The sequence below is a fragment of the Arachis stenosperma genome, chromosome 5 (assembly GCF_014773155.1).
Source record: "Arachis stenosperma cultivar V10309 chromosome 5, arast.V10309.gnm1.PFL2, whole genome shotgun sequence".
Lineage (NCBI taxonomy): Eukaryota > Viridiplantae > Streptophyta > Magnoliopsida > Fabales > Fabaceae > Arachis > Arachis stenosperma.
The window spans coordinates 109558068-109583883 of NC_080381.1; the positions used below are offsets into that span (position 1 = coordinate 109558068).

The following is a 25816-nucleotide window of genomic DNA, read 5'->3' on the forward strand; positions in this document are numbered from 1 at the left end:
TGACAAATTGGGAGGAAGTAGTGAACAAGTTTTTGGCAAGGTTTTACCCCCTCAAAAGATCAATAGGCTGAGAACTGAAGTGCAGACGTTCAGACAGCAAGATGGGGAGACACTTTATGAAGCTTGGGAAAGGTTCAAAGACCTAACAAGGAGATACCCACCAGAGATGTTTAATGAGTGGGTCCAACTTCACATCTTCTATGAAGGTCTTTCCTATGAACCAAAGAAGGCTGTGGATCATTCATCAGGAGGCTCTTTGAACAAGAAGAAAACCATTGAAGAAGCCATAGATGTCATCGAAACAGTTGCTGAGAATGACTACTTCTATGCCTCTGAAAGAAGTAACACTAGAGGAGTAATGGAGCTGAACCACATGGATGCACTGTTAGCCCAAAACAAGATGATCACCAAGCAGCTAGCAGATCTTACCAAGAAGGTGGAAGAGAACCAAGTTGCAGCAGCCATCACCTCATCACCAACTCAAGAAGGAGTAAAAATAGGAGAAGAAGGTGATTGGGAGCAAGCCAACTATGTGGGAAACTCACCTAAACAAGTCCATGATCCATACTCCAAAACTTACAACTCTGGATAGAGAAATTACCCCAACTTTGGATGGGAAAATCAACAAGACCAAGGCCAAGATCAAAGACGTCCAAATCCCAGCAACATAGCTCAACAACATGCCACACCTAGACCATATCAACACTCACATAACAACCCTTCTCAATACCTATACCAAAGCCAACCTAACCATTCTCATTCCTCCAATCTCAACTCACCATCACCTTCTGATGACAGACTCTCAAGGATTGAGAACTTACTTGAGGGCATATGCAAAGAGATTCAAGACAACAAGGTGTTCAAGGAGGAAGTGCGAGCCAACTTTAAGAACCAGGGAGACACCATCAAGAGGTTGGAATCTCAAGTGGGTTATCTCTCTGAGCAGATTCCCAAACCTACAGAGGGATTCCCAAGTGATACGGAGAAAAATCTGAGAGGAGAAACAAACAAAGTAAGATGGGAAGATTGCAAGATGGTCACTATAAGTGGTCAGGAGACCAAGGGCAAGCCAAACAAGCTGTCAGAACAACCTGAAGATACCTCAGCAGAGAAGCAGGAAAAAGATCACTAAGAACCCAAAATCTCACAACAGGAGTTGCTGAGACTCTATGCACCCTTTCCCCAATTACTCAATGGTGCTGTGGAGAAGAGAATATACTCAAGGTTTCTTGATTTGTTTGCATCCCTCCATGTAAACATACCATTCATCAAGACCCTCCAACAAATGCCAGCATACATCAAGTATATGAAGGAGCTGCTTCCCAGGAAAAGCTCACTCAAGGGAGGCCAAACTATAGTGATGAATAAGGGGTGCAATGCTCTCATTCAACCAGAATTGCCTACAAAAAGAAAGGACCCAAGGAGTTTCTACATTCCCTGTGCTATAGGAGAAACCATGTTTGATAAAGGACTCTGCGATTTGGGAGCAAGCATCAACTTAATGCCCTTATCCCTTATGAAGAGGCTGCAGATTAATGAGATAATGCCCACAGATGTAGTCATCAGGCTGGCTGACAAAACTCAAAAACAAGCAATAGAAGTGGTGAAAAACGTGTTGGTGAAGGTTGGGAAATACTTCCTCCTAACAGACTTTGTCATATTGGACATGAAAGAGAGTCACACTCACCCAATCATATTGGGAAGACCATTCCTAGCTACGGCCAGAGCACTCATAGATGTGGAGCAAGGGGAGCTCATTCTGAGGATCCATGATGAACAGCTCACCTTCAATGTTTTCATGCACTCACAAGAAACATATCAAGAGAACAATGAACCAAAGAAAGATCAATGTGAGATACTAAAGGAAGAAACAAGCACTGAAGCACAACCAGCACCTCTGGAAATCCCATTGATTGAGGAACAAGGCAAACAGCAATTGCCACAGCTCAAAGAGAATCAGGAGGAACCTAAACCACCAGAATCATATGAGACCAGTAACCACATTTCCTTAGAGGAGGAGGTCACAAAGAAAAAGACAACATCACAAGGAACAAAGAAGAAGGTACCAAGGAGGTGGAGGAACAAGAAGATACCTACCGAGGACTTCTCTCCAGGGGATAAAGTGATCTTATCTTACTTCCCAGATATCCCCCCAGATCTCCCCACTGTACCATCTCAGTTACCTAAGGTCTTCACTATCAACAGAGTTCTCTCCTTGGAACATGTAGAGATCATTGATACAACCACTGGATATAGGTCTACTGCCAGAGGAGAAGACTTGAAACATTATCAACCTCCCTGATGAAGGAGAAATGTCAAGCTAGTGATGCTAAAGAAGTGCTTCATGGGATGCAACCCATGTTTTACATGCTTTTAGAAAATAGTACTGATTCATGAATTCCAACCTAAACTTGACAAACACTTGGTGAAATCCTTATTATGCAGTATATAGTGAAGAACAAGTTTGGTATTCAAGGCATACAAAGAGAGCATGAATGCAATTCAGATCATGCTATTCTTGAAGCCTTGAACAAAACCTTTTCATCACATTGCTACAAACTAAGTTTGGTGTCACCCCACCAAGGTGCATATAAGGATACATAGTTAGTTAGTTAGTTGGTATTCATGAATAAGCAATCTAATTTTTTCCATAGTACTTTTGCCAAAAAGTTTAGCTTTTTCAATGATATTAATTATTCTTTATTCTATCTTATAGGAAAAAGGAGAAGAGCATTGAAGGGATTTGATTGGACAATTGAATGAGGAAGGTTTGGACACCACAAAAGGAGGGTACTACACACGTGCCTCAAGGGGGGATGCATTGAAAAATGTTGCCATGCAACATTGAAAAGGATGAGACCATTGAAGACGGGACAAAATTCTTCATAAAGTTGATGATCCTTGTCCTCTCTCCATGCATAACCCCATCCGTCCATCTCACACTCAAATCATCGATCCAAACCCTTTATTTACCCACCACGTCCTTATATAAGTAGCTCTCCCTCCATACCACCTTCACATTACAAACGCCCAACTTAACACACCCCTCTTCGGAACCGAACCATTCTTACCACATTAAAAACACTCCCCCTCACTCCCTTCATTGCACTCAATCCTAAACAACCAAAAGTCTCCACACCCTTACCACCTTCACACACTAACTCCCATTCATGGCGTCTTCGAGCTCTAAAAGAAGAAAGAGAAAGGAACCTATGGAGCAACACTCGTATGATGAAAAGAAATTTAGAAGCTTCTACCATGCGTTGCAGTACGGGTGGATGGTTGATAAGGAAATAATTTATGAACTTGGATTTCAAGTCAGAAAAACTGAGTGCCCGAAAATCACAAAGAAGGTAGAAAAGAGAAGATGGGAGGTCCTCACTGATCCTATTGTTAAGGTGAATGCTAATCTTATAAGAGAGTTCTATGCAAATGTGGTCCGGTATGATAAGGCAAATGAGTCCTATACAAGCTTTGTGAGAGGAAAGATTGTGGATTTCAGTCCCATGAGTGTCATGAGGGCATTAAAACTACGGTCCATCCCATTTGAAGAGGAGAGTTATCATTCAAGAATGGACAACAGCCCCAATTATGACCAGATCATGCAAGATATTTGTGTACCAGGAGCTAACTGGGAAAGATATGCTGATAGGAGACCAAGGTTCATCAAGAGAGGAGACCTCACCCCGGAATCAAAAGGATGGTTCGAAATTGTAAGGAGATCCATCCTCCTAGCAGGGAACAACTCAGAGGTGAATCTCAAGAGAGCCACAATGGTGCACTGTATACTCAAAGGAGGAGAGATCAAGGTTCATGAACTCATAGCCGCAGGCATCAGAAAGATGGCAGAGAAAAGTGACTCAAGAGGAAAGTTAGGTTACCCCAGCACTATTTACCGACTATGCAACAAAACTGGGGTGGTGTTTGAAGATGAGAACCCTGTATGGATAAAAGAGGGCATTTCAATAACCGTTCGACGGATGCATGCTGCCGCATCCCCCCTGCCTCAACGGAAGCAAAGGAAGAGGCCAGCCCCTCAGTTAGTAGAAGGACAAGTCTTTGAGGGGCAAGCACCAGCCACTTTGGATATGCACCAACTGCAGGAAGCCATTGATGGCCTATCTAGACAATATTTTGAAAGCCAAGGAGCACAGAAAGAGCTTCAATTACAGATGATGGGGCAACAATAGGAATCATTCTCAAGATGGATGACTCAACAAGGGGAGTGGAAAAAACAGATGATGGAGCAGCAACTGAGTCAAGGACAACAATGGAATGAAACCTTTCACAGGATAGAACAAAGGCAAAATTAACAACAAGGATCCATCCAGAAGCTAATCAACATCCAAGCATATCAAGGTGCACATATACATGAGATGCATCGAAAACAAATAGAACAAGCAAAATTATGGGACGAACAAAGGGCATTCGCAGAAGGAGTTTACATGAGCGAGACTGGGCATCATATAAACACTCAAGCCAGGCTCGGATACTTAGTAGGACAGCTGCCTAATTTGCATCCGGGAAACACAAGGTATGAAGAAGTGAAGGATGAATTAGTACGAGAAAAAAGAAAAAGGGTGGAAGAGAGCCATGAATCAGTGAGGAAGGCACTTGAAGATTGGAAACAAGCAAGACTGGCACGGATGCAAGGAAATGCAAGAGAATACAAAGAGGACAAGCAAGAAGGAGAGCATGGGCATCCACATGAGTAAAAGGTGGTGGAGTTCCTTCTTTGGTCCATCTTTTTCTATGCTTTAAATAAGGAAGATCTTGTATGAAATAGAACATGCTTCCATGATAGATTGAAAAATTTTTAAATTCTGTCTTTTAAACTTTTCGTTGATTAGGTCTATGTTTGTTAGTCTGAATGTCACTGCATCTTTTCCTTACTTAATTGTATGCTTGTCCTTTTGAATCAAATAAAAAGAGAATGAGTGATTTATAAAGGACCAGGGTGGAGTTCATATTATGGAGTAAGTTCCTAAGTTTGTGGTGTAATCATAAGTTAGCTAAGTTGGTTCACCAACAAGGTGGGAAGACAACTATCTGTCCTGAATCATATGCTTGAAACACACCCCATGAGGCTAAATAACAAGATCCTAATAAGAAAAAGTGAAAGAACAATCAAAGTTGAAGAGTAAAAGAAAAATAGTAAAAAAAGAGACTAGGCACCAAGGGTTTGAGTCTTGAAGAATGTGTCTGTGGTGTTCTTGTACCAAGGATCTTCTTGGATTACTAAGCTCTCAGGGGTACTTTATCACCTGGTAACTTGGGTTAACTAACTCGGGATTATCAGCTGAAAGTCCACTATCAAGAGCAATCTTTGCTACAGAACATTTAGTAGCCCAAAGAGGTGCTGGACACTAAGACCTCAAGGAAAGAAAATAAACAAACCATGTGCCTGTGGTGTGTATGTATGGGGGAGAGGCTTGAGGAAGTAAGTTCTTAGAGGTGTTTCAACACCTAGCACCTTGAACCAACTGGTTCGGGAGTGTTGGCTGAAAGCTTATTCTAAAGAGTTACCCCCTTACAGAGCACTTAGCCTAAGAACACAAATAAGCACTGAAATGACAACAAAAGGATCAATGAATAAAAGTCTCATGGGATGCAATCAAGTAAGTATTCTAGGACATGATAAAGGTCTGAAAGCCAGTGAAGGAATGAACCTAAGTTGCTATGCATGAAACCACCATAAAACCAGGGACACAACTTCCACAAGAATGACTCATTTCTCTTGGAATTCCATTCATCATTCTCTTGTTCCAGTACTTGCTTAGGGACAAGCAAGCTTTAAGTTTGATGTTGTGATGTCAGGGCATCTTGGCCAGTTTCACTGACCTTTCTTTACTGTTTTTAGGGTAGTTTCATGCATTTCCTTAAGAAATAAGACAATTTTGGGTGGATATTCACTTACATCTTGATTCAAGCATACATTGTGCACTTTACATGATTTCATGAGAATTTTGCATGAATTATATGACAAATTGGATGATGCATGATGGTGCGCGAAATTGTGAACAATACTTTTCACAACTCTCATAATCCCGGTCATGAACCCCAAAAACTTGGTAGCTCAATTCCATGGCATTACACAACTTCGCACAACTAACCAGCAAGTGCACTGGGTCGTCCAAGTAATACCTTACGTGAGTAAGGGTCGATCCCACGTAGATTGTTAGTATGAAGCAAGCTATGGTCATCTTGTAAATCTTAGTCAGGCAGACTCAAATGGATATGATGATGAACGAAAATAACATAAAAGATAAAGATGGAGATACTTATGTAATTCATTGGTAGGAACTTCAGATAAGCGCATGAAGATGCCTTCCCTTCCGTCTCTCTGCTTTCCTACTGTCTTCATCCAATCCTTCTTATTCCTTTCCATGGCAAGCTCGTGTAGGGTTTCACCGTTGTCAATGGCTACCTCCCATCCTCTCAGTGAAAACGATTGCATATGCTCTGTCACAGCACGCGGAATTCAGCTGTCGGTTCTCGGTCAGGCCGGAATAATATCCATCGATACTTTTGCGTCTGTCACTAACGCCCCGCCTGCTAGGAGTTTGAAGCACGTCACAGTCATTCAGTCATTGAATCCTACTCAGAATACCACAGACAAGGTTAGACCTTCCGGATTCTCTTGAATGCTGCCATCAGTTCTCGCCTATACCATGAAGACTCTGATCTCACGGAATGGTTGGCTCGTTTGTCAGGCGAGCACTCGGTTGTCAGGCGATCAACCATGCATCGTGCAATCAGGAATCCAAGAGATATTCACTAAAGCCTTGGTTGCTTGTAGAACAAAAGTGGTTGTCAGTCACCTTGTTCATAAGTGAGAATGATGATGAGTGTCACGGATCATCACATTCATCAAGTTGAAGAACAAGTGATATCTTGGACAAAGAACAAGCGAAATTGAATAGAAGAACAATAGTAATTGCATTAATACTCGAGGTACAGCAGAGCTCCACACCTTAATCTATGGTGTGTAGAAACTCCACCGTTGAAAATACATAAGAACAAGGTCTAGGCATGGCCGTGAGGCCAGCCTCCCAGTGATCTAAGAACTAGATGTCCAAAGATGATCAAAGGATCTAAAAATAATCCAAAAATCCAAAGATGAAAATACAATAGTAAAAGGTCCTATATATAGAAAACTAGTAGCCTAGGGTGTACAGAGATGAGTAAATGACATAAAAATCCACTTCCGGGCCCACTTGGTGTGTGCTTGGGCTGAGCAATGAAGCATTTTCGTGTAGAGACTCTTCTTGGAGTTAAACGCCAGCTTTTATGCCAGTTTGGGCGTTTAACTCCCATTTAGGTGCCAGTTCCGGCGTTTAACGCTGGAATTTCTGAGGGTGACTTTGAACGCCGGTTTGGGCCATCAAATCTTGGAAAAAGTATGGACTATCATATATTGCTGGAAAGCCCAGGATGTCTACTTTCCAACGCCGTCAAGAGCGCGCCAATTGGGCTTCTGTAGCTCCAGAAAATCCACTTCGAGTGCAGGGAGGTCAGAATCCAACAACATCTGCAGTCCTTTTTAGTCTCTGAATCAGATTTTTGCTCAGGTCCCTCAATTTCAGCCAGAAAATACCTGAAATCACAGAAAAACACACAAACTCATAGTAAAGTCCAGAAAAGTGAATTTTAACTAAAAACTAATAAAAATATACTAAAAACTAACTATATCATATCAAAAACATACTAAAAACAATGCCAAAAAGTGTATAAATTATCCGCTCATCACAACACCAAACTTAAATTGTTGCTTGTCCCCAAGCAACTGAAAATCAAATAAGATAAAAAGAAGAGAATATACTATAGACTCCAAATTATCAATGAAACTTAGCTCCAAATTAGATGAGCGGGACTAGTAGCTTTTTGCCTCCAAACAGTTTTGGCATCTCGCTTTATCCTTTGAAATTCAGAATGATTGGCTTCTTTAGGAACTCAGAATCCAGATAGTGTTATTGATTCTCCTAGTTAAGTATGATGATTCTTGAACACAGCTACTTATTGAGTCTTGGCCGTGGCCCAAAGCACTCTGTCTTCCAGTATTACCACCGGATACATACATGCCACAGACACATAATTGGGTGAACCTTTTCAGATTGTGACTCAGCTTTGCTAAAGTCCCTAATTAGAGGTGTCCAGGGTTCTTAAGCACACTCTTTTTGCCTTGGATCACAACTTTATTTCTTTCTTTTTCTTTTCTTTTTCTTTCTCCCCTTTTTTTTTTCGTTTTTCTCCTTCTCTCTTTTTTTTTTTTGTATTCACTGCTTTTTCTTGCTTCAAGAATCATTTTTATGATTTTTCAGATCCTCAGTAACATGTCTCCTTTTTCATCATTCTTTCAAGAGCCAACAATTTTAACATTCATGAACAACAAATTCAAAAGACATATGCACTGTTCAAGCATACATTCAGAAAACAAAAAGTATTGCCACCACATCAAACTAATTAAGCTAGTTTTAAAGATGAATTCAAAATCCTGTACTTCTTGTTCTTTTGTGATTAAAAACAGTTTTCATTTAAGAAAGGTGATGGATTCATAGGACATTCATAACTTTAAGGCATAGACACTAAGACACTAATGATCATAAGACACAAACATGGATAAACATAAGCATAAATTTTCGAAAAACAGAAGAATAAAGAACAAGGAGATTAAAGAACGGGTCCACCTTAGTGATGGCGGCTTGTTCTTCCTCTTGAGGGTCTTATGGAGTGCTTGAGCTCCTCAATGTCTCTTCCTTGTCTTTGTTGCTCCTCTCTCATGATTCTTTGATCTTCTCTAATTTCATGGAGGAGGATGGAATGTTCTTGGTGCTCCACCCTTAGTTGTCCCATGTTGGAACTCAATTCTCCTAGGAAGGTGTTGATTTGCTCCCAATAGTTTTGTGGAGGAAAGTGCATCCCTTGAGGCATCTCAGGGATTTCATGATGAGTGGGGTCTCTTGTTTGCTCCATCCTTTTCTTAGTGATGGGCTTGAGGTCATGCCTTCTCAGTTGAACCGGCTTTCCTCTTGAATTTCTCTTCCATTGAGCTCCCTCTTCACAAATGTCTGTGAGGACTTGGTCCAACCTTTGATTAAAGTTGACCCTTTTTGAGTTTGAAAGGGACCTCATGGATCACCTTCTTCAAGGCCCCAGCTTCATAGAAGTGGTCTTGATGCACCCTTGAGATGAATCTCTCCATCTCCCATGACTCGGAGGTAGAAGCTTTTGCCTTCCCTTTCCTCTTTCTAGAGGTTTCTCCGGCCTTGGATGCCATAAGTGGTTATGGAAAAACGAAAAAGCAACGCTTTTACCACACCAAACTTAAAAGGTTTGCTCGTCTTCGAGCAAAAGAAGAAATAAGAGAGTAGAAGAAGAAGAAATGAGGAAGGAGGGAATGGCGTTTGTGTTCGGCCAAAGAGGGGGAGAAGTGGTGTTTAGGTTGTGTGAAAATGAAGGGGTGAAGAAGGGTTTATATAGGAGAGGTTTTTTTTTTGGGGAAGAGGAGTTGAGGTGATTGGTGAATGGGTGAAGAAGAGAGAGAGAGTGGTGAGGTTGGTGGGGATCCTGTGGGGTCCACAGATCCTGTGGTGTCAAGGAAAAGTCATCCCTGCACCAAATGGCATTCAAAATCACGTTTTGAGCCATTTCTGGCGTTAAACGCCGGGCTGGTGCCCATTCCTGGCGTTTAACGCCAAGTTCTTGCCCTTTTCTGGCGTTTAACGCCAGTCTGGTGCCCCTTTCTGGCGTTAAACGCCCAAAATGGTGCCAGACTGGGCGTTAAACGCCCAACTGCTAGCCTCACTGGCGTTTAAACGCCAGTGGGTTCTTCCTCCAGGGTGTGCTGTTTTTCTTCCTGTTTTTCATTCTGTTTTTGCTTTTTCAATTGATTTTGTGACTTCTTATGATCATCAACCTACAAAAAACATAAAATAGCAAAGAGAAATAGATAAAATATAACATTGGGTTGCCTCCCAACAAGCGCTTCTTTACTGTCAGTAGCTTGACAGAGGGCTCTCATGGAGCCTCACAGATACTCAGAGCAATGTTGGAACCTCCCAACACCAAACTTAGAGTTTGAATGTGGGGGTTCAACACCAAACTTAGAGTTTGGTTGTGGCCTCCCAACACCAAACTTAGAGTTTGACTGTGGGGGCTCTGCTTGGCTCTGATTTGAGAGAAGCTCTTCATGCTTCCTCTCCATGGTGACAGAGGGATATCCTTGAGCCTTAAACACAAAGGATTCTTCATTCACTTGAATGATCAGTTCACCTCCATCAACATCAATCACAGCCTTTGCTGTGGCTAGGAAGGGTCTGCCAAGGATGATGGTTTCATCCATGCACTTCCCAGTCTCTAGGACTATGAAATCAGTAGGGATGTAATGGTCTTCAATCTTAACCAAAACATTCTCTACAAGTCCATAAGCTTGTTTTCTTGAGTTGTCTGCCATCTCTAGTGAGATTTTTGCAGCTTGCACCTCAAAGATCCCTAGCTTCTCCACTACAGAGAGGGGCATGAGGTTTACACTTGACCCTAAGTCACACAAGCCTTCTTGAAGGTCATGGTGCCTATGGTACAAGGTATTGAAAACTTCCCAGGATCTTGTCTCTTTTGAGGCAGTTTTTGCCTAGACAAGTCATCCAGTTCTTTGGTGAGCAAAGGGGGTTCATCCTCCCAAGTCTCATTTCCAAATAACTTGTCATTTAACTTCATGATTGCTCCAAGGTATTTAGCAACTTGCTCTTCAGTGACATACTCATCCTCTTCAGAGGAAGAATACTCATCAGAGCTCATGAATGGCAGAAGTAATTCCAATGGAATCTCTATGGTCTCATTTTGAGCCTCAGAGTCCCATGGTTCCTCATTGGGGAACTCAATGGAGGTCAGTGCACGCCCACTGAGGTCTTCCTCAGTGGCGTTCACTTTCTCTCCTTCCTCTCCAAAATTCGGCCATATTGATGGCCTTGCACTCTCCTTTTGGATTTTCTTCTGTATTGCTTGGGAGAGTACTAGGAGGGAGTTCAGTAATTTTCTTGCTCAGCTGACCCACTTGTCCTTCCAAATTTCTAATGGAGGACCTTGTTTCAGTCATGAAACTTTGAGTGGTTTTGATCAGATCAGAGACCATTGTTGCTAAGTCAGAGGTATTCTGCTTAGAACTCTCTGTCTGTTGCTGAGAAGATGATGGAAAAGGCTTGCCATTGCTAAACCTATTTCTTCCACCATTATTGTTGTTGAAACCTTGTTGAGGTCTCTCTTGATTCTTCCATGAGAAATTTGGGTGATTTCTCCATGAAGAATTATAGGTGTTTCCATAGGGTTCTCCTAGGTAATTCACCTCTTCCATTGAAGTGTTCTCAGGATCATAGGCTTCTTCCTCAGATGAAGCTTCCTTAGTACTGCTTGGTGCATTTTGCATTCCAGACAAACTTTGAGAAATCAAATCGACTTGTTGAGTCAATATCTTGTTCTGAGCCAATATGGCATTCAGAGTATCAATCTCAAGAACTCCTTTCTTCTGATTTGTCCCATTGTTCACAGGATTCCTTTCAGAAGTGTACATGAATTGGTTGTTTGCAACCATTTCAATAAGCTCTTGAGCTTCTGTAGGCGTCTTCTTCAGATGAAGAGATCCTCCAGCAGAGCTATCCAAAGACATCTTGGATAGTTCAGAGAGACCATCATAGAAAATACCTATGATGCTCCATTCAGAAAGCATGTCAGAAAGACACTTTCTGATTAATTGTTTGTATCTTTCCCAAGTTTCATAGAGGGATTCTCCATCCTTCTGTCTGAAGGTTTGGACTTCCACTCTAAGCTTACTCAATTTTTGAGGTGGAAAGAACTTTGCCAAGAAGGCATTGACTAGCTTTTCCAAAGAGTCCAGGCTTTCTTTAGGTTGAGAATCCAACCATGTTCTAGCTCTGTCTCTTACAGCAAAAGGGAATAGCATAAGTCTATAGACCTCAGGGTCTACCCCATTAGTCTTGATAGTGTCACAGATTTGCAAGAACTCAGCTAAAAACTGATGAGGATCTTCCAATGGAAGTCCATGGAACTTGCAATTCTGTTGCATTAGAGAAACTAATTGAGGCTTAAGCTCAAAGTTGTTTGCTCTAATGGCAGGGATAGAGATGCTTCTCCCATAGAAATCGGGAGTAGGTGCAGTAAAGTCACCCAGCACCTTCCTTGCATTATTGGCATTGTTGTTTTCGGCTGCCATGTGTTCTTCTTTCTTGAAGAATTCGGTCAGGTCCTCTAAAGAGAGTTGTGCTTTAGCTTCTCTTAGCTTTCGCTTCAACAAGAATGCCTTTGTCTCTGCTCCTGCTCATAAGAAAGAGAAGGGAACAAGAAAATGTGGAATCCTCTATGTCACAGTATAGAGATTCCTTGAAGTGTCAGAGGAAAAGAAGAGTAGAAGACAGAAGTAGAAAATTCGAACTTATCAGAAGGAATGGAGTTCGAATTTTGCATTAAGGGATAGTGTTAGTCCATAAATAGAAGGATGTGAGGAGAAGGGAAGTAATTTTTGAAAATTAGGTGAAAGATTTTGAAAATATTTTTGAAAAACATTACTTAATTTTCGAAAATAAAAGTGGGAAAGAAATAAAATAATTTTTTAAAAAAGATTTTGAAATTAGAAATCAAAAAGACTTGATTGAAAACTATTTTGAAAAAGATGAGGTTAAGAAGATATGATTGGTTTTTAAAAAAAATGTGATTGAGAAGATATGATTTGAAAACAATTTTAAAAAGATTTGATTTTAAAAATTAATTACTTGGCTATCAAGAAAAAATATGATTCAAACATTAAACCTTTCTCAACAGAAAAGGCAACATACTTGAAATGTTGAATCAAATCATTAATTGATAGTAAGTATCATTGAAAAAGGAAAGAAATTGATTTTGAAAACATTTGATTGAAAAGATATGATTTGAAAAAGATTTGATTTTGAAAAACTTTGAAAACTTAAAAAAATTTGATTTGAAAACAAAATTCTCCCCCTTGTGCCATCCTGGCGTTAAACGCCCAGAATGGTGCACATTCTGGCGTTTAACGCCCAAACTACTACCCTTTTGGGCGTTAAACGCCCAGCCAGGCACCCTGGCTGGCGTTTAAACGCCAGTCTGTCTTCTTCACTGGGCATTTTTGAATGCCCAGCTTTTTCTGTGTGATTCCTCTGCAGTATGTTCTGAATCTTCAATTCTCTGTATTATTGACTTGAAAAGACACAAATTAAAATTATTTTTGGATTTTTAATAATAAGGAATAATCAAAATGCAACTAAAATCAAATAATAATGCATGCAAGACACCAAACTTAGCAGTTTGTATACCATTGACACTAACAAAATGAGAATGCAACACTCAAGTCAATAGAATTCAAAGATCAAAACAAGGAAATCATCAAGAACAGCTTGAAGATCAATGAGGACACATGCATGAATGCAATAAGAACAGAAACATGCAATTGACACTAAACTTAAGATGAGACTCTAGACTCAAACAAAAAATATTTTTGGATTTTATGATTTTGTAATTTTTTTTGGGTTTTTCGAAAATTAAGTGAAAAGGAAAATAAAGGTATCAAAATTCTTAATGAGAATTCCAGGAATCATGCAATGTTAGTCTAAAGCTTCAGTCTAAAGGAATTAGACATGGCCAGCCAAGCTTCAGCAGGACATTGCATTCAAGAGCTAAATTGATGAAAATCAATCAGCTTTGGTGATGATAAGAACATCACCTTGAAACACTAGAATTCATTCTTAAGAACTCTGAAAAAAAATACCTAATCTAAGCAACAAGATGAACCGTCAGTTGTCCATACTCGAACAATCCCCGGCAACGGCGCCAAAAACTTGGTGCTGTTGCCAGATTTTGGCACTGATGTTACCGGACCAAAAGCTTGCTCAAAACTTGAACAATGCCCGGCAACGGCGCCAAAAACTTGGTGCGCGAAATTGTGAACAATACTTTTCACAACTCTCATAATCCCGGTCATGAACCCCAAAAACTTGGTAGCTCAATTCCATGGCATTACACAACTTCGCACAACTAACCAGCAAGTGCACTGGGTCGTCCAAGTAATACCTTACGTGAGTAAGGGTCGTTCCCACGGAGATTGTTAGTATGAAGCAAGCTATGGTCATCTTGTAAATCTTAGTCAGGCAGACTCAAATGGATATGATGATGAACGAAAATAACATAAAAGATAAAAATAGAGATACTTATGTAATTCATTGGTAGGAACTTCAGATAAGCGCATGAAGATGCCTTCCCTTCCGTCTCTCTGCTTTCCTACTGTCTTCATCCAATCCTTCTTATTCCTTTCCATGGCAAGCTCGTGTAGGGTTTCACCGTTGTCAATGGCTACCTCCCATCCTCTCAGTGAAAACGATTGCATATGCTCTGTCACAGCACGCGAAATTCAGCTGTCGGTTCTCGGTCAGGCCGGAATAATATCCATCGATACTTTTGCGTCTGTCACTAACGCCCCGCCTACTAGGAGTTTGAAGCACGTCACAGTCATTCAGTCATTGAATCCTACTCAGAATACCACAGACAAGGTTAGACCTTCCGGATTCTCTTGAATGCTGCCATCAGTTCTCGCCTATACCACGAAGACTCTGATCTCACGGAATGGTTGGCTCGTTTGTCAGGCGAGCACTCGGTTGTCAGGCGATCAACCATGCATCGTGCAATCAGGAATCCAAGAGATATTCACTAAAGCCTTGGTTGCTTGTAGAACAAAAGTGGTTGTCAGTCACCTTGTTCATAAGTGAGAATGATGATGAGTGTCACGGATCATCACATTCATCAAGTTGAAGAACAAGTGATATCTTGGATAAAGAACAAGCGAAATTGAATAGAAGAACAATAGTAATTGCATTAATACTCGAGGTACAGCAGAGCTCCACACCTTAATCTATGGTGTGTAGAAACTCCACCGTTGAAAATACATAAGAACAAGGTCTAGGCATGGCCGTGAGGCCAGCCTCCCAATGATCTAAGAACTATATGTCCAAAGATGATCAAAGGATCTAAAAATAATCCAAAGATCCAAAGATGAAAATACAATAGTAAAAGGTCCTATATATAGAAAACTAGTAGCCTAGGGTGTACAGAGATGAGTAAATGACATAAAAATCCACTTCCGGGCCCACTTGGTGTGTGCTTGGGCTGAGCAATGAAGCATTTTCGTGTAGAGACTCTTCTTGGAGTTAAACGCCAGCTTTTATGCCAGTTTGGGCGTTTAACTCCCATTTAGGTGCCAGTTCCGGCGTTTAACGCTGGAATTTCTGAGGGTGACTTTGAACGCCGGTTTGGGCCATCAAATCTTGGGCAAAGTATGGACTATCATATATTGCTGGAAAGCCCAGGATGTCTACTTTCCAACGCCGTTGAGAGCGCGCCAATTGGGCTTCTGTAGCTCCAGAAAATCCACTTCGAGTGCAGGGAGGTCAGAATCCAACAGCATCTGCAGTCCTTTTTAGTCTCTGAATCAGATTTTTGCTCAGGTCCCTCAATTTCAGCCAGAAAATACCTAAAATCACAGAAAAACACACAAACTCATAGTAAAGTCCAGAAAAGTGAATTTTAACTGAAAACTAATAAAAATATACTAAAAACTAACTATATCATATCAAAAACATACTAAAAACAATGCCAAAAAGTGTATAAATTATCCGCTCATCACATGACTCATGACTTGTACTAGAACTTTGATGCACTTTGTTGCTTGATTTTAGGATAAAAGAAGCAAAGAAGAACCACATTAGCAGCCACGTGAGTTTAACTAATGTGACCTCTAACGTGGAATGGGAGCTAGCTTGCAAAGTTAGGGAGAAAGGTAATCGCCAATAACGCCCTCGAAGCCATCATAGCCCATGTTAAGAGTCACGTTAACTAAGTTAACGTGAACTCTAACGTGGAAGAAGACAACAAGGTCAATGTTAGTGACAATCTCCTTTGTCATTAACGTTGGACCAAGCTCATAATTGGCCACGTTAGTTGCCACGTTAACTTAGTTAACGTGGACTCTAACGTTAAGAAGCAAAAGAGAAGCCAACGTTAGTGACATTCACCTTTGTCACTAACGTTGGCCAAGCCTCCATAAGCCACGTTAACTCCCACGTTAACTTAGTTAACGTGGAAGCTAACGTGGAGAGAGCAATTGATCGACAACGTTAGTGACACTTACCTTTGTGATGCGCATAAACTTGTTATGCTACGATTTTAGGAAATTGCACGAACGGCAAAATTCCTTCCGGCAAGTGCACCGGTTATCGTCAAGTAAAAACTCACAATAGAATGAGGTCGAATCCCACAAGGATTGGTTGAATGAGCAATTCGAATTAGAAGTTTGTTTAGTTGAGCGGAATCAACTTTTGGATGTGAATTGCATAAAGTAAATATGGCAGAAAACGTAAATTGCAAGGAATTGAAATTGCATAAACTTAAATTGCGAGAATTAAGGTGCGAGAAAGTAAATTTCTGAAAGTAAAAGGGAATTGGGGTGATTGCATGAATTGAAATTTGCAGAATGTAAATAGAAAAGGGTAGATCAGAGATGGGGAGTTCATTGGGGTCAGGAGATATTGAAATCTCCGAATCAAAACATTTTCATCTCTTCCTCAACCAATGCATTCATTGAATCTTGCTTGGCAATCTTATATGATTGGATCCCAATTCCTTGGCTCACCAATTCTCTCTAAAAACAAACAAATTCCCAATCCCTTGGTTTAAATGTTCATAAGAAGAGATGATGCTCGATCACTGATTATGCCACACAGTTTCATGAACCACAATTTGGTAGGATTACATGTCACAATATCCATCCAAACCCCAATCCAATTCACTGTGAGAAAGCTTCTCTAGCATGAATCCATCATTCCTTTCCCAAGGTTCCGAAGGATTCCAATTATAGGTAGTTTCTTTCCCAAGACAACTACCCAATGGAATTAGATCGAGAAGCTTTCTAACAAAATTCAAGAGAAAAGATTGAAGAAGAAGATAAAAACTATTATTGATTCATTGAATTACAATAGAGCTCCCTAACCCAATGAAAGGGGTTTAGTGAGTCATAGCTCTGAATTCAATTACAAAGTATGAAAAATAGCAAAATGATCAAAAGTTCCAAAGTGTCAAAAGTGTCAACTAACTTTAATTCTATCCTATTTATACACTTTCTAAATTGAGCTTCTGTTGAGTTTCTTGGGCTTTGAGGCTTTTTTTCTTGATTTCCTTTTGCTTTGGGTTTATGATCCATAATCCTGATGAGGCTGTGATCCCATTCTGTAACATTCATTGAGCAAACTTAGTGATAAACAAGTAATGACACAAGACTCAACAAATTGAAGTTCCAGACTCATCAATTCTTCCGGCCCAATCCCATAAACCATGATATTCAATTGGGTTTCATACCATAATACGTTTAAGTTAATATTTGTGCTCAAATGCTAACTTAAACTTCAATAAATTTGGCCCAGAAACCCTTTCAAAAGGTGGCGTTTAAGTTGAAGTTTAAGTTTCAGTTTAAGGTTAAACTGAAACTTAAACGTGGAATTGGAAGAAAGCAACCCAGGAGTGTAAAATGTCGAACACGTTTAAGCTTCAGTTTAAGGTTAAACTGAAGCTTAAACGTGGAAATGAAGAAAACAACCCTGGAGGAGCAATTGGGTCGAACACGTTTAACCTCCAGTTTAAGGTTAAACTGGAGGTTAAACATGGAAAATGAGAAGGCAACCCTGGAGGAGAGAAATAGTCGAACACGTTTAACCTCCAGTTTAAGGTTAAACTGGAGGTTAAACGTGGAAATGCTCCTGGTGCCTCTCCTGCTTCTGGCGTTTAACCTCCAGTTTAAGGTTAAACTGGAGGTTAAACGTGGAAATGCCTCTTAGTGCCTTTCTCATTTTGGCGTTTAACTTCCAGTTTAAGGTTAAACTGGAGGTTAAACGCCAGTTACAGCATTTCCTCCTTTCTCATGATTCTGGCGTTTAAGCTCCAGTTTAGGCTTAAACTGGAGCTTAAACTCCACATTTGATATTCAAGTTTCCTTTATTGATTTTGTTGCTTCCTTGCCTAGCCTCTTCTTCCCTGAAATCATCCAAACAATTGCATCAAAGTCTTGCAAAATTTCATGAGAAATCATCCATTCATAGCATTCAAGTAATATAACTAAAAACTCATGGAATTTGCATCAAAATCATACTGTTTGGATGGTTCATTGCTTTGTTGTTCATTTAACCAATCTTGGTTACTTTAAGCTCAAGAAAATGCATAAAACAACTAAAACTAATAGAAAAATGCTAGTGAAACTAGCCTAAGATGCCTTGGCATCACAACACCAAACTTAATACTTGCTTGTCCCTAAGCAAGTCCTGAGATATTTGAGAAGAAAGTATGAAACAGAAAGCAATGACATTGGCTATATTAGTAAGCATTTGAAGTTCATCAGAAGGGTTTTATGCAGAAAGTTGCAGCATCACTTTTTCATTCTTATCAGGGAGGATTATCACTTTTTCATTGCATCCATCAAACACTGCTATGGCCTCTTGTTATTCTTATGTCCTTGGCACTTTTTCTTTCTTTGTTTTTCTTTTTCTTAGAGCTCCTTTGCTCCTTGTTTGCTCAGTGTCATGTGTTGCACAAGCCTTTGGCATTTTCTTTTTCTTATCAGTGCAGTACACATATCCACTACAGGCATTTTAGTTCACATTTCTTTTTGAGACATTGGTGCCCAGCACCTCTTTGTGTAACTAAATGTTTTGTAGCTAGGTTGCTCTTGATAATGGACTTTTGGTTGATAATCCCGGGTTAGTTAACCCAAGTTACCAAGTGTTGAAACACTCCACAGAACCTATTCATCCAAGCAGATCCTAGTACATAAACACCACAGGCATATGTCTCAAAAGTTCAAACCATTGGTGCCTAGCTTTATTTTCTTAATTCTTTTGCTTGTTGGTTGCCCTTTTTCAGTGGCTTTTCTTTTTCTTTTTCTTTCTTTTTCATGGCCAAAGACATTTATTCATCAAGATCCATAGACAGTATTCAACTTCTACACAAAAAATGATAATTCTACACTCAATTTCCAGTGAGCTAACTAAACAATCAAGCATGCATACCACCACTTAATTCTACTTAATTTGTCACTAATTGAGCCAAGTTACTTTTGTTCAAACTTTTCTTTTAATTTTTGGAAACAGAACAAGCATGGCAAGCATTTGTTTAAGAAGGTGGAGTTTTATCCAAACATCTAGGCATTCACTTTATTCAAAGCAATAAACAGACAAACATACTAAAAACTTCCATTAAAACTTAAATGACTTATAATGAAAGAAAGCTCATAAAGACCATTCACAACTATCATTTGATTATTAAGGAACGAGACCACCTCTTATTTATTGCTTGGTTCTTCTTGATTCTTGGGATCCTGCTTCTTCTTGCTTCTTACCTCTTTTTGACCACTTGTACTTCCCTTGTCTTTTCTTATGAGCTTTTTCCAGAATCCCGCCTTTTTCATTGTTTCTTCCACTCCTTTTTCAAGGACCATTGCCTTGTTTATTTCTCCTTCTTTCCTCCCTTTGAAATACTCATCAAAAGCTGGGAATGCTGGGTCCATCTTGTGTAGATGTTCCCCTATGTAGTTAAGCTTGATTTGAGAACTGATGTTGTAATCAGCTTGAACTGAGTATCTTGCATTCTGCAAAGTGGTGGCTTCCTTGATTGCCAACATATTGGCATCTTGGTGTTGGCATACATGGCTGAGGGATTCCTGTAATTGTAAATTCTGTTCCCTTTGCAAATCTAAGAATCTTGATTCAAAGTTCCTTTGCATGTCCATCATCTTTAGGTGAAAGTCCTCTTGCCTCTCTTGAGATCTCATGTATTGTTGAGACATTCCTTCTATGATTTCCTGCATTCTGCTCATATCCATGGGGTCTCTGGGAACTTGTTGCCTTCTTTCTGGAATTCCTTACTCTTCTTGCTCTTCTTCTCCTTCTTCTCCTTCTTGCTCTGCTTCTTGTTCTGTTCCTGCTTGTTGCCCTTCTTCATTTCTTCTTTTTGTATGTCTTGGAGCAACTGGGCCAAGAGTCATTCTGTACGCAGTTATGGCCATTCCAGGATATAGCCAATTAGGTCTTTCATCTTCAAGTGGTACTTGGGCATCGATGCATAGTCTAATGATGGTGCTAGGGAAGTGGAGCCAGGAGTCATGGTCACTTTTCTCACTAAACTCTTGTATCTGTTCGGCAATGAGTTTATGAACTTTGATCTCCCCTCCCACCATAATGCAATGTAGCAAGATGGCTCTTTTAGGGACTATTTCTGAAGAGTTTGCAGTGGGTAGGATGGATCTCCTAACTATTGCATACCACCCTTTAGCTTCAGGTGTTAGATCTCCCCTTCTCAAGACTCTTGGAGCCCCTTTTGTTTTTCTCACCCATTCAGCTCTGATGGCACAAAGGTCTTCAGCAATAGTCGAATAGTCAGGTTCTCCCATCATCCTTTCCTCATAACTTGCTTGGCTAAAACGTATGTTTTTCAGGCCAAGAGTTTTCATGATTGCTTTGGGGCTGAAGTCAACTTCCACCCCTCTCACATAGCTTTTGTATGTGGGTTCCTCGGTTGTATCCTCCCTCACTGCATTTGCATAAAACTCCTTCACCAGGTTGATGTTGATTTTAGTGATTGGCTTAGTTAAGAGCTCCCACCTCCTCTTTTTGATCTTCTCCCAAATACCTGGAAACTCATCCTTTTCAAGGTCAAAGGGGACCTCAGCTAGTTTTAGGTCTCATCCATTCGGCTTGAATCTCATGGAAAACTGATTTGTATTTCCATGCATCATATTCCCTTTCCTCCTCCATTGGCTCCTTATCCTTTCTTCTTTTGTGGCTAGATGAGGCTGCCATTGGTTCCTTAGTTTTGGCAAGTGACAAGCTAAAGTTGACACGGTGAAGTAAGAACGTGTTGTTAGAAGTGTGGTGAGGTTGTTTTCGGCAAGAGGTAGTTGTGCTATGATGAAAGAAAATGTGCAAGAAGGAGATTTGGTGGTGTGGAGCTCGTTCCCCAATTGGTTCTTTATAAAGCACGCAAGTGAAAAATGGACGGCTAGGGTGAGTTGTGAAGGATAGCTTGATGGTAAATATATGAATTAGGGAAAAGGACGAATTGCTTTTCACTTTCTTGGAAGTATTCTAGGTGCATTAGGTTGTACATGTAGCCATCTTTTCATGCAGAACTTCCTTTTTGACCAAGAACCGTGCCTCCCCCCTTGTCTTTTTCCTCCATTCTTATCCTTCCTTTTGTACCTGCACACACAAACAAATTTGCTATCATTTTTCGGTCCATGTGAATAATGAATAGTACTTGCACATGTTTTTCATTCTTTTTGAATTGTAAATCAATGATTGTCTTCATGAGCTTATAGCCGTGACCTTTGTATGTATGCACACTTATTACTGGACACCAAACTTAGTGTTTGGTAATGTCTCCTGATGATATGAAATCCATGTTGGTTATCCTTAATAATTGTGCATAATTCTAATAAATCATAGTTACTTTGGCTCTTTGCTCCTAAACAAATTTACTACCTAAAGTAATTGAAATCAAAGTATTAAAACGTGCACATGGTATACTTGTCATGAATTTCTAAATCCAAAGGAACTTCTTGCTTTTCGTTAACTGTGTTCCAAGAGGAACACCAAACTTAATGTTTGGTTGTGCACCTTGAATGAAAGATTGAATACAATTTGAATAAGATTTGGGGTGCCTTCAGGCACACCAAACTTAGAGACCAATTGTATTTTACATGCAATGTTTAGTGCACCTTATCAACAGTTGTCCTGAGGATTCAAGTTCATGCATAAGAAACCATGCTTTATTAGATGCAAAGTAAAACAATAAAGAGTAAGGATACTAAAACATGGGTTGCCTCCCATGAAGCGCTTCTTTAACGTCACTAGCTTGACGGTTGTCCCTTATTATGGTGGATTGTAGTGCTTGATGTCCTCTCCTCTCACTATGGAAACATCCCCATTTGATTCCTTCATGATTTCCAAATGTTCCATAGAAAGAACTTTCCTGATTGTGAACACTTGAGGGAGCTGAGAAGGAATGGGTTTGAGGCCAGGTGGGATTGGCAGATAATGACTTGATATCACTTTATCTCCCGGAGAGAAACCTTCAGTGGGAATTTTCTTGTTTCTCCACCCTCTTGGCAGTTTCTTTACAATCCTTCCCTCTCTCTTGAGGATTTCTTCATTGACCCTTATGACAGGAGGGTCCTTCTGAGCTGTTTCTATTGATTCTTGTGGCTTTAACTCTTGCAATTCTTGTTTGCCTTTCAAGGACTGTTTCAGAGTTTCAGCTGCTGGATTGCTTTCCTCCAAACACAGATTGCTACTATTATCCTTAGGCTTTTCAGGTTCTAGTTCAGGCTCAGATGCAGGTTTAAAAACATGGAAAATGAGCAGTTCATCATGTACTCTCAAAATTAGCTCTCCTTGTTCTATATCTATGAGCGCTCTAGCAGTGGCTAGAAATGGCCTTCCCAGAATGATAGGGTGTATGTAGCTTTCCTCCATGTCCAAAATGACAAAGTCTGTGGGGAAAAAATAATTTCCCACTTTCACCAGCACATTCTCAACTACCCCTTCAGCTTGCTTCTGAGTTTTGTCAGCCAGTTGTATGATTACATCAGTGGATCTCACCTCATTCAGTTGTAGCCTCCTCATAAGAGTCAGAGGCATCACATTTATGCTAGCTCCTAGATCACAGAATCCTCTGTCAATTTTTGTTTCTCCTATGATGCAGGGAATATGAAAACTTCCTGGGTCTGTTTTCTTAGAGACCGTATCCTTCTTGATGAGTGCACTACATTCTTTGTTCATTATTACAGTTTGTCCTCCCTTCAAAACTCTTTTCTTGCTCAGCAATTCCTTCAAATACTTGATATGTGTAGGCATCTGCTGGAGGATCTCAAGAAAGGGAATATTGATGTGGAGAGACTTAAATGTCTCTAAAAACCTTGAATATGTTTTCCCCTTTTCACCTCCTCCTAACCTCTGAGGAAATGGTGCTTTTGGTTGGTATGTTTCCAGCATGCCTTCCTCTTGCAGTTCCTTGGCTTGCTCAGTTTCACTTTCCTGCTTAGCTTCTTCCACACCTTCCTTCAAGATTTCTGGCTCCTTTTCTGAGGGTCTGATTCTTTCTTCTTTTGAGACTTCCTTCAACATGGTGATGACCTTGCATTCTTCCCATCTCACTCCCTTTTGTTCCCCTTTAGGATTCTTTTCTGTGTCACTAGGGAACACTGCAGTTGACTTGGGGGCCTGTTGAGATAGCTCTCCTACTCGAGACTCCATCCTCTTGAGTTTTTCACCATGGTCCCTTAAGGTAGATCTCACATCATCCCTGAAGCTTTTCAACTCACTTATGTCCTGACCCATGTTTGCTAGTATTCCTTCTATCCTGTTTAATTGATCTTGAAATTGTTGGTTCGGATTGGATTGGGCAGGTTGGTTATTTTGGCTATGATATGGTGGTTGGGAGTAAGTGTTTTGTGTGGCTTGGTATGATCTTTGGTTGGAGTTTTGGTATGTGGAATTGTTATGTTGGTTGTGGTTGTAAGGTTTGTGGTTTTGTGGTTGGGTTTGCTGGTTTCCCCACCCAAAGTTTGGGTAGTTTTTCCATCCTGGGTTGTAAGTGTTGGAATGTGGATCATATGATTGTTTTTGTTGGTTTCCCACATAGTTGGCCTCTTCCCAATCACCTCCTTCAATGCTTACTTCCTCTTGATCTTGTGTGTGTATCGCAGCCACTTGCTTTGTGTCTAATTTCCTGGTGAGCTCTGCTAGTTGCTTGGCAAACACCTTGTTTTGGGCTAAAATTGTATCAACATGGTTCAGCTCCATGACTCCCTTAGTGTTGTGTCTCTCTGAAGCATAGTAGTACTCATTCTCAGCCACTGTCTCAATCACTTCAATGGCTTCTTCCACAGTTTTTTTCCTGTTCAATGAACCTCCTGATGAATGGTCTACAGCCTTCCTTGATTTATAAGAAAGTCCATCATAGAAAATATGCAATTGCACCCAGTCAGGGAACATGTTTGGTGGACATTTCCTTGTCAATTCTTTGAACCTCTCCCATGCCTCGTAGAGCGTCTCACCATCTTGTTGTCTAAAAGTCTGAACCTCAGATCGAAGCCTATTGACCTTTTGTGGGGGGTAGAAACGTGCCAGAAACTTGCTCTCCACCTCATCCCAGGTTGTTAGGCTGTCCCTTGGGAATGATTCCAGCCACTTAGCTGCTTTGTCCCTAAGTGAAAATGGGAACAAGAGCAGTTTATAGGCATCTTCCTGGACTCCATTGGACTTCACAGTGTCACAAATTCTCAGGAATTTGGTGAGATGTTGGTTTGGATCTTCATTAGCACTTCCACCAAATGAACAATGGTCCTCCACCAGTGATATTAGCTGAGGTTTGAGTTCAAAATTGTTGGCCTGAATGGGTGGTTTCTGAATGCTGCTACCACAATTCCCAGAGGTTGGGTTTATGTATGAACCAAGAACCCTCCTCTCAGGAATGGCATTGTTTCCATCAGCCCTCTCATGGTTGTGAAATTCTCTATCCATGTTGAGATCTAGAGCTTCCTCAAAGTTGTCTTCAGATTCTCCTTCAGATTCTTCTTCTCTCAGCACTCTCTTCCCTCTTGCTTCCCTTCTAAGCCTATGAAGGGTCCTCTCTGGTTCGGTATATGGAGGAGTTGATGTCTCTCCTCTCCTACCTGTCATACAAGAACACACCACAAGCAACAAACAAGTGGAATACTCTTGGTTAATGGAAGAGTATGGTTAGAGCAGTTGAGGAATTAATTCAAATAGTTAGTGGGTTAGTGAGTTAGTTGCTTGAAATGAAAGGCATAAGAAAGAAAAAGCAAGTAACAGAGTGCAGAAATTAAAATTCAACAAGTAACTTGAACTAAATTAACAAAACAAAAAAAATGCTCAATCTAGTTAACTTCCAATTTGAGAATTGTCAATCGAAAACCAATCCCCGGCAACGGCGCCATAAACTTGATGCGCATAAACTTGTTATGCTACGATTTTAGGAAATTGCACGAACGGCAAAATTCCTTCCGGCAAGTGCACCGGTTATCGTCAAGTAAAAACTCACAATAGAGTGAGGTCGAATCCCACAAGGATTGGTTGAATGAGCAATTCGAATTAGAAGTTTGTTTAGTTGAGCGGAATCAACTTTTGGATGTGAATTGCATAAAGTAAATATGGCAGGAAACGTAAATTGCAAGGAATTGAAATTGCATAAACTTAAATTGCGAGAATTAAGGTGCGAGAAAGTAAATTGCTGAAAGTAAAAGGGAATTGGGGTGATTGCATGAATTGAAATTTGCAGAATGTAAATAGAAAAGGGTAGATCAGAGATGGGGAGTTCATTGGGGTCAGGAGATATTGAAATCTCCGAATCAAAACATTTTCATCTCTTCCTCAACCAATGCATTTATTGAATCTTGCTTGGCAATCTTATATGATTGGATCCCAATTCCTTGGCTCACCAATTCTCTCTAAAAACAAACAAATTCCCAATCCCTTGGTTTAAATATTCATAAGAAGAGATGATGCTCGATCACTGATTATACCACACAGTTTCATGAACCACAATTTGGTAGGATTACATGTCACAATATCCATCCAAACCCCAATCCAATTCACTGTGAGAAAGCTTCTCTAGCATGAATCCATCATTCCTTTCCCAAGGTTCCGAAGGATTCCAATTATGGGTAGTTTCTTTCCCA

At 40.3% G+C, this 25816-nt stretch overlaps 1 protein-coding gene and 1 non-coding gene across 2 annotated transcripts; both read left to right on the forward strand.

The window, feature by feature from the left end:
* Positions 1 to 1285: 1285 nt before the first annotated feature.
* Positions 1286 to 2302, forward strand: LOC130981042 (uncharacterized). The gene has a single exon (XM_057904682.1). It carries the CDS (start codon positions 1286 to 1288, stop codon positions 2300 to 2302), a length of 1017 nt encoding a protein of 338 aa, XP_057760665.1.
* A 21806-nt stretch (positions 2303 to 24108) lies between these two features.
* LOC130984023 (small nucleolar RNA R71) lies at positions 24109 to 24212 on the forward strand. Its single transcript, XR_009087984.1, has one exon. It is a non-coding gene; the product is annotated as a small nucleolar RNA R71 (small nucleolar RNA).
* The last annotated feature ends 1604 nt before the right edge of the window (positions 24213 to 25816 follow it).

Coding starts and splice junctions, on each gene's coding strand:
- LOC130981042 (XM_057904682.1), top strand. CDS start 1,286: ATGCCAGCATACATCAAGTATATGAAGGAGCTGCTTCCCAGGAAAAGC.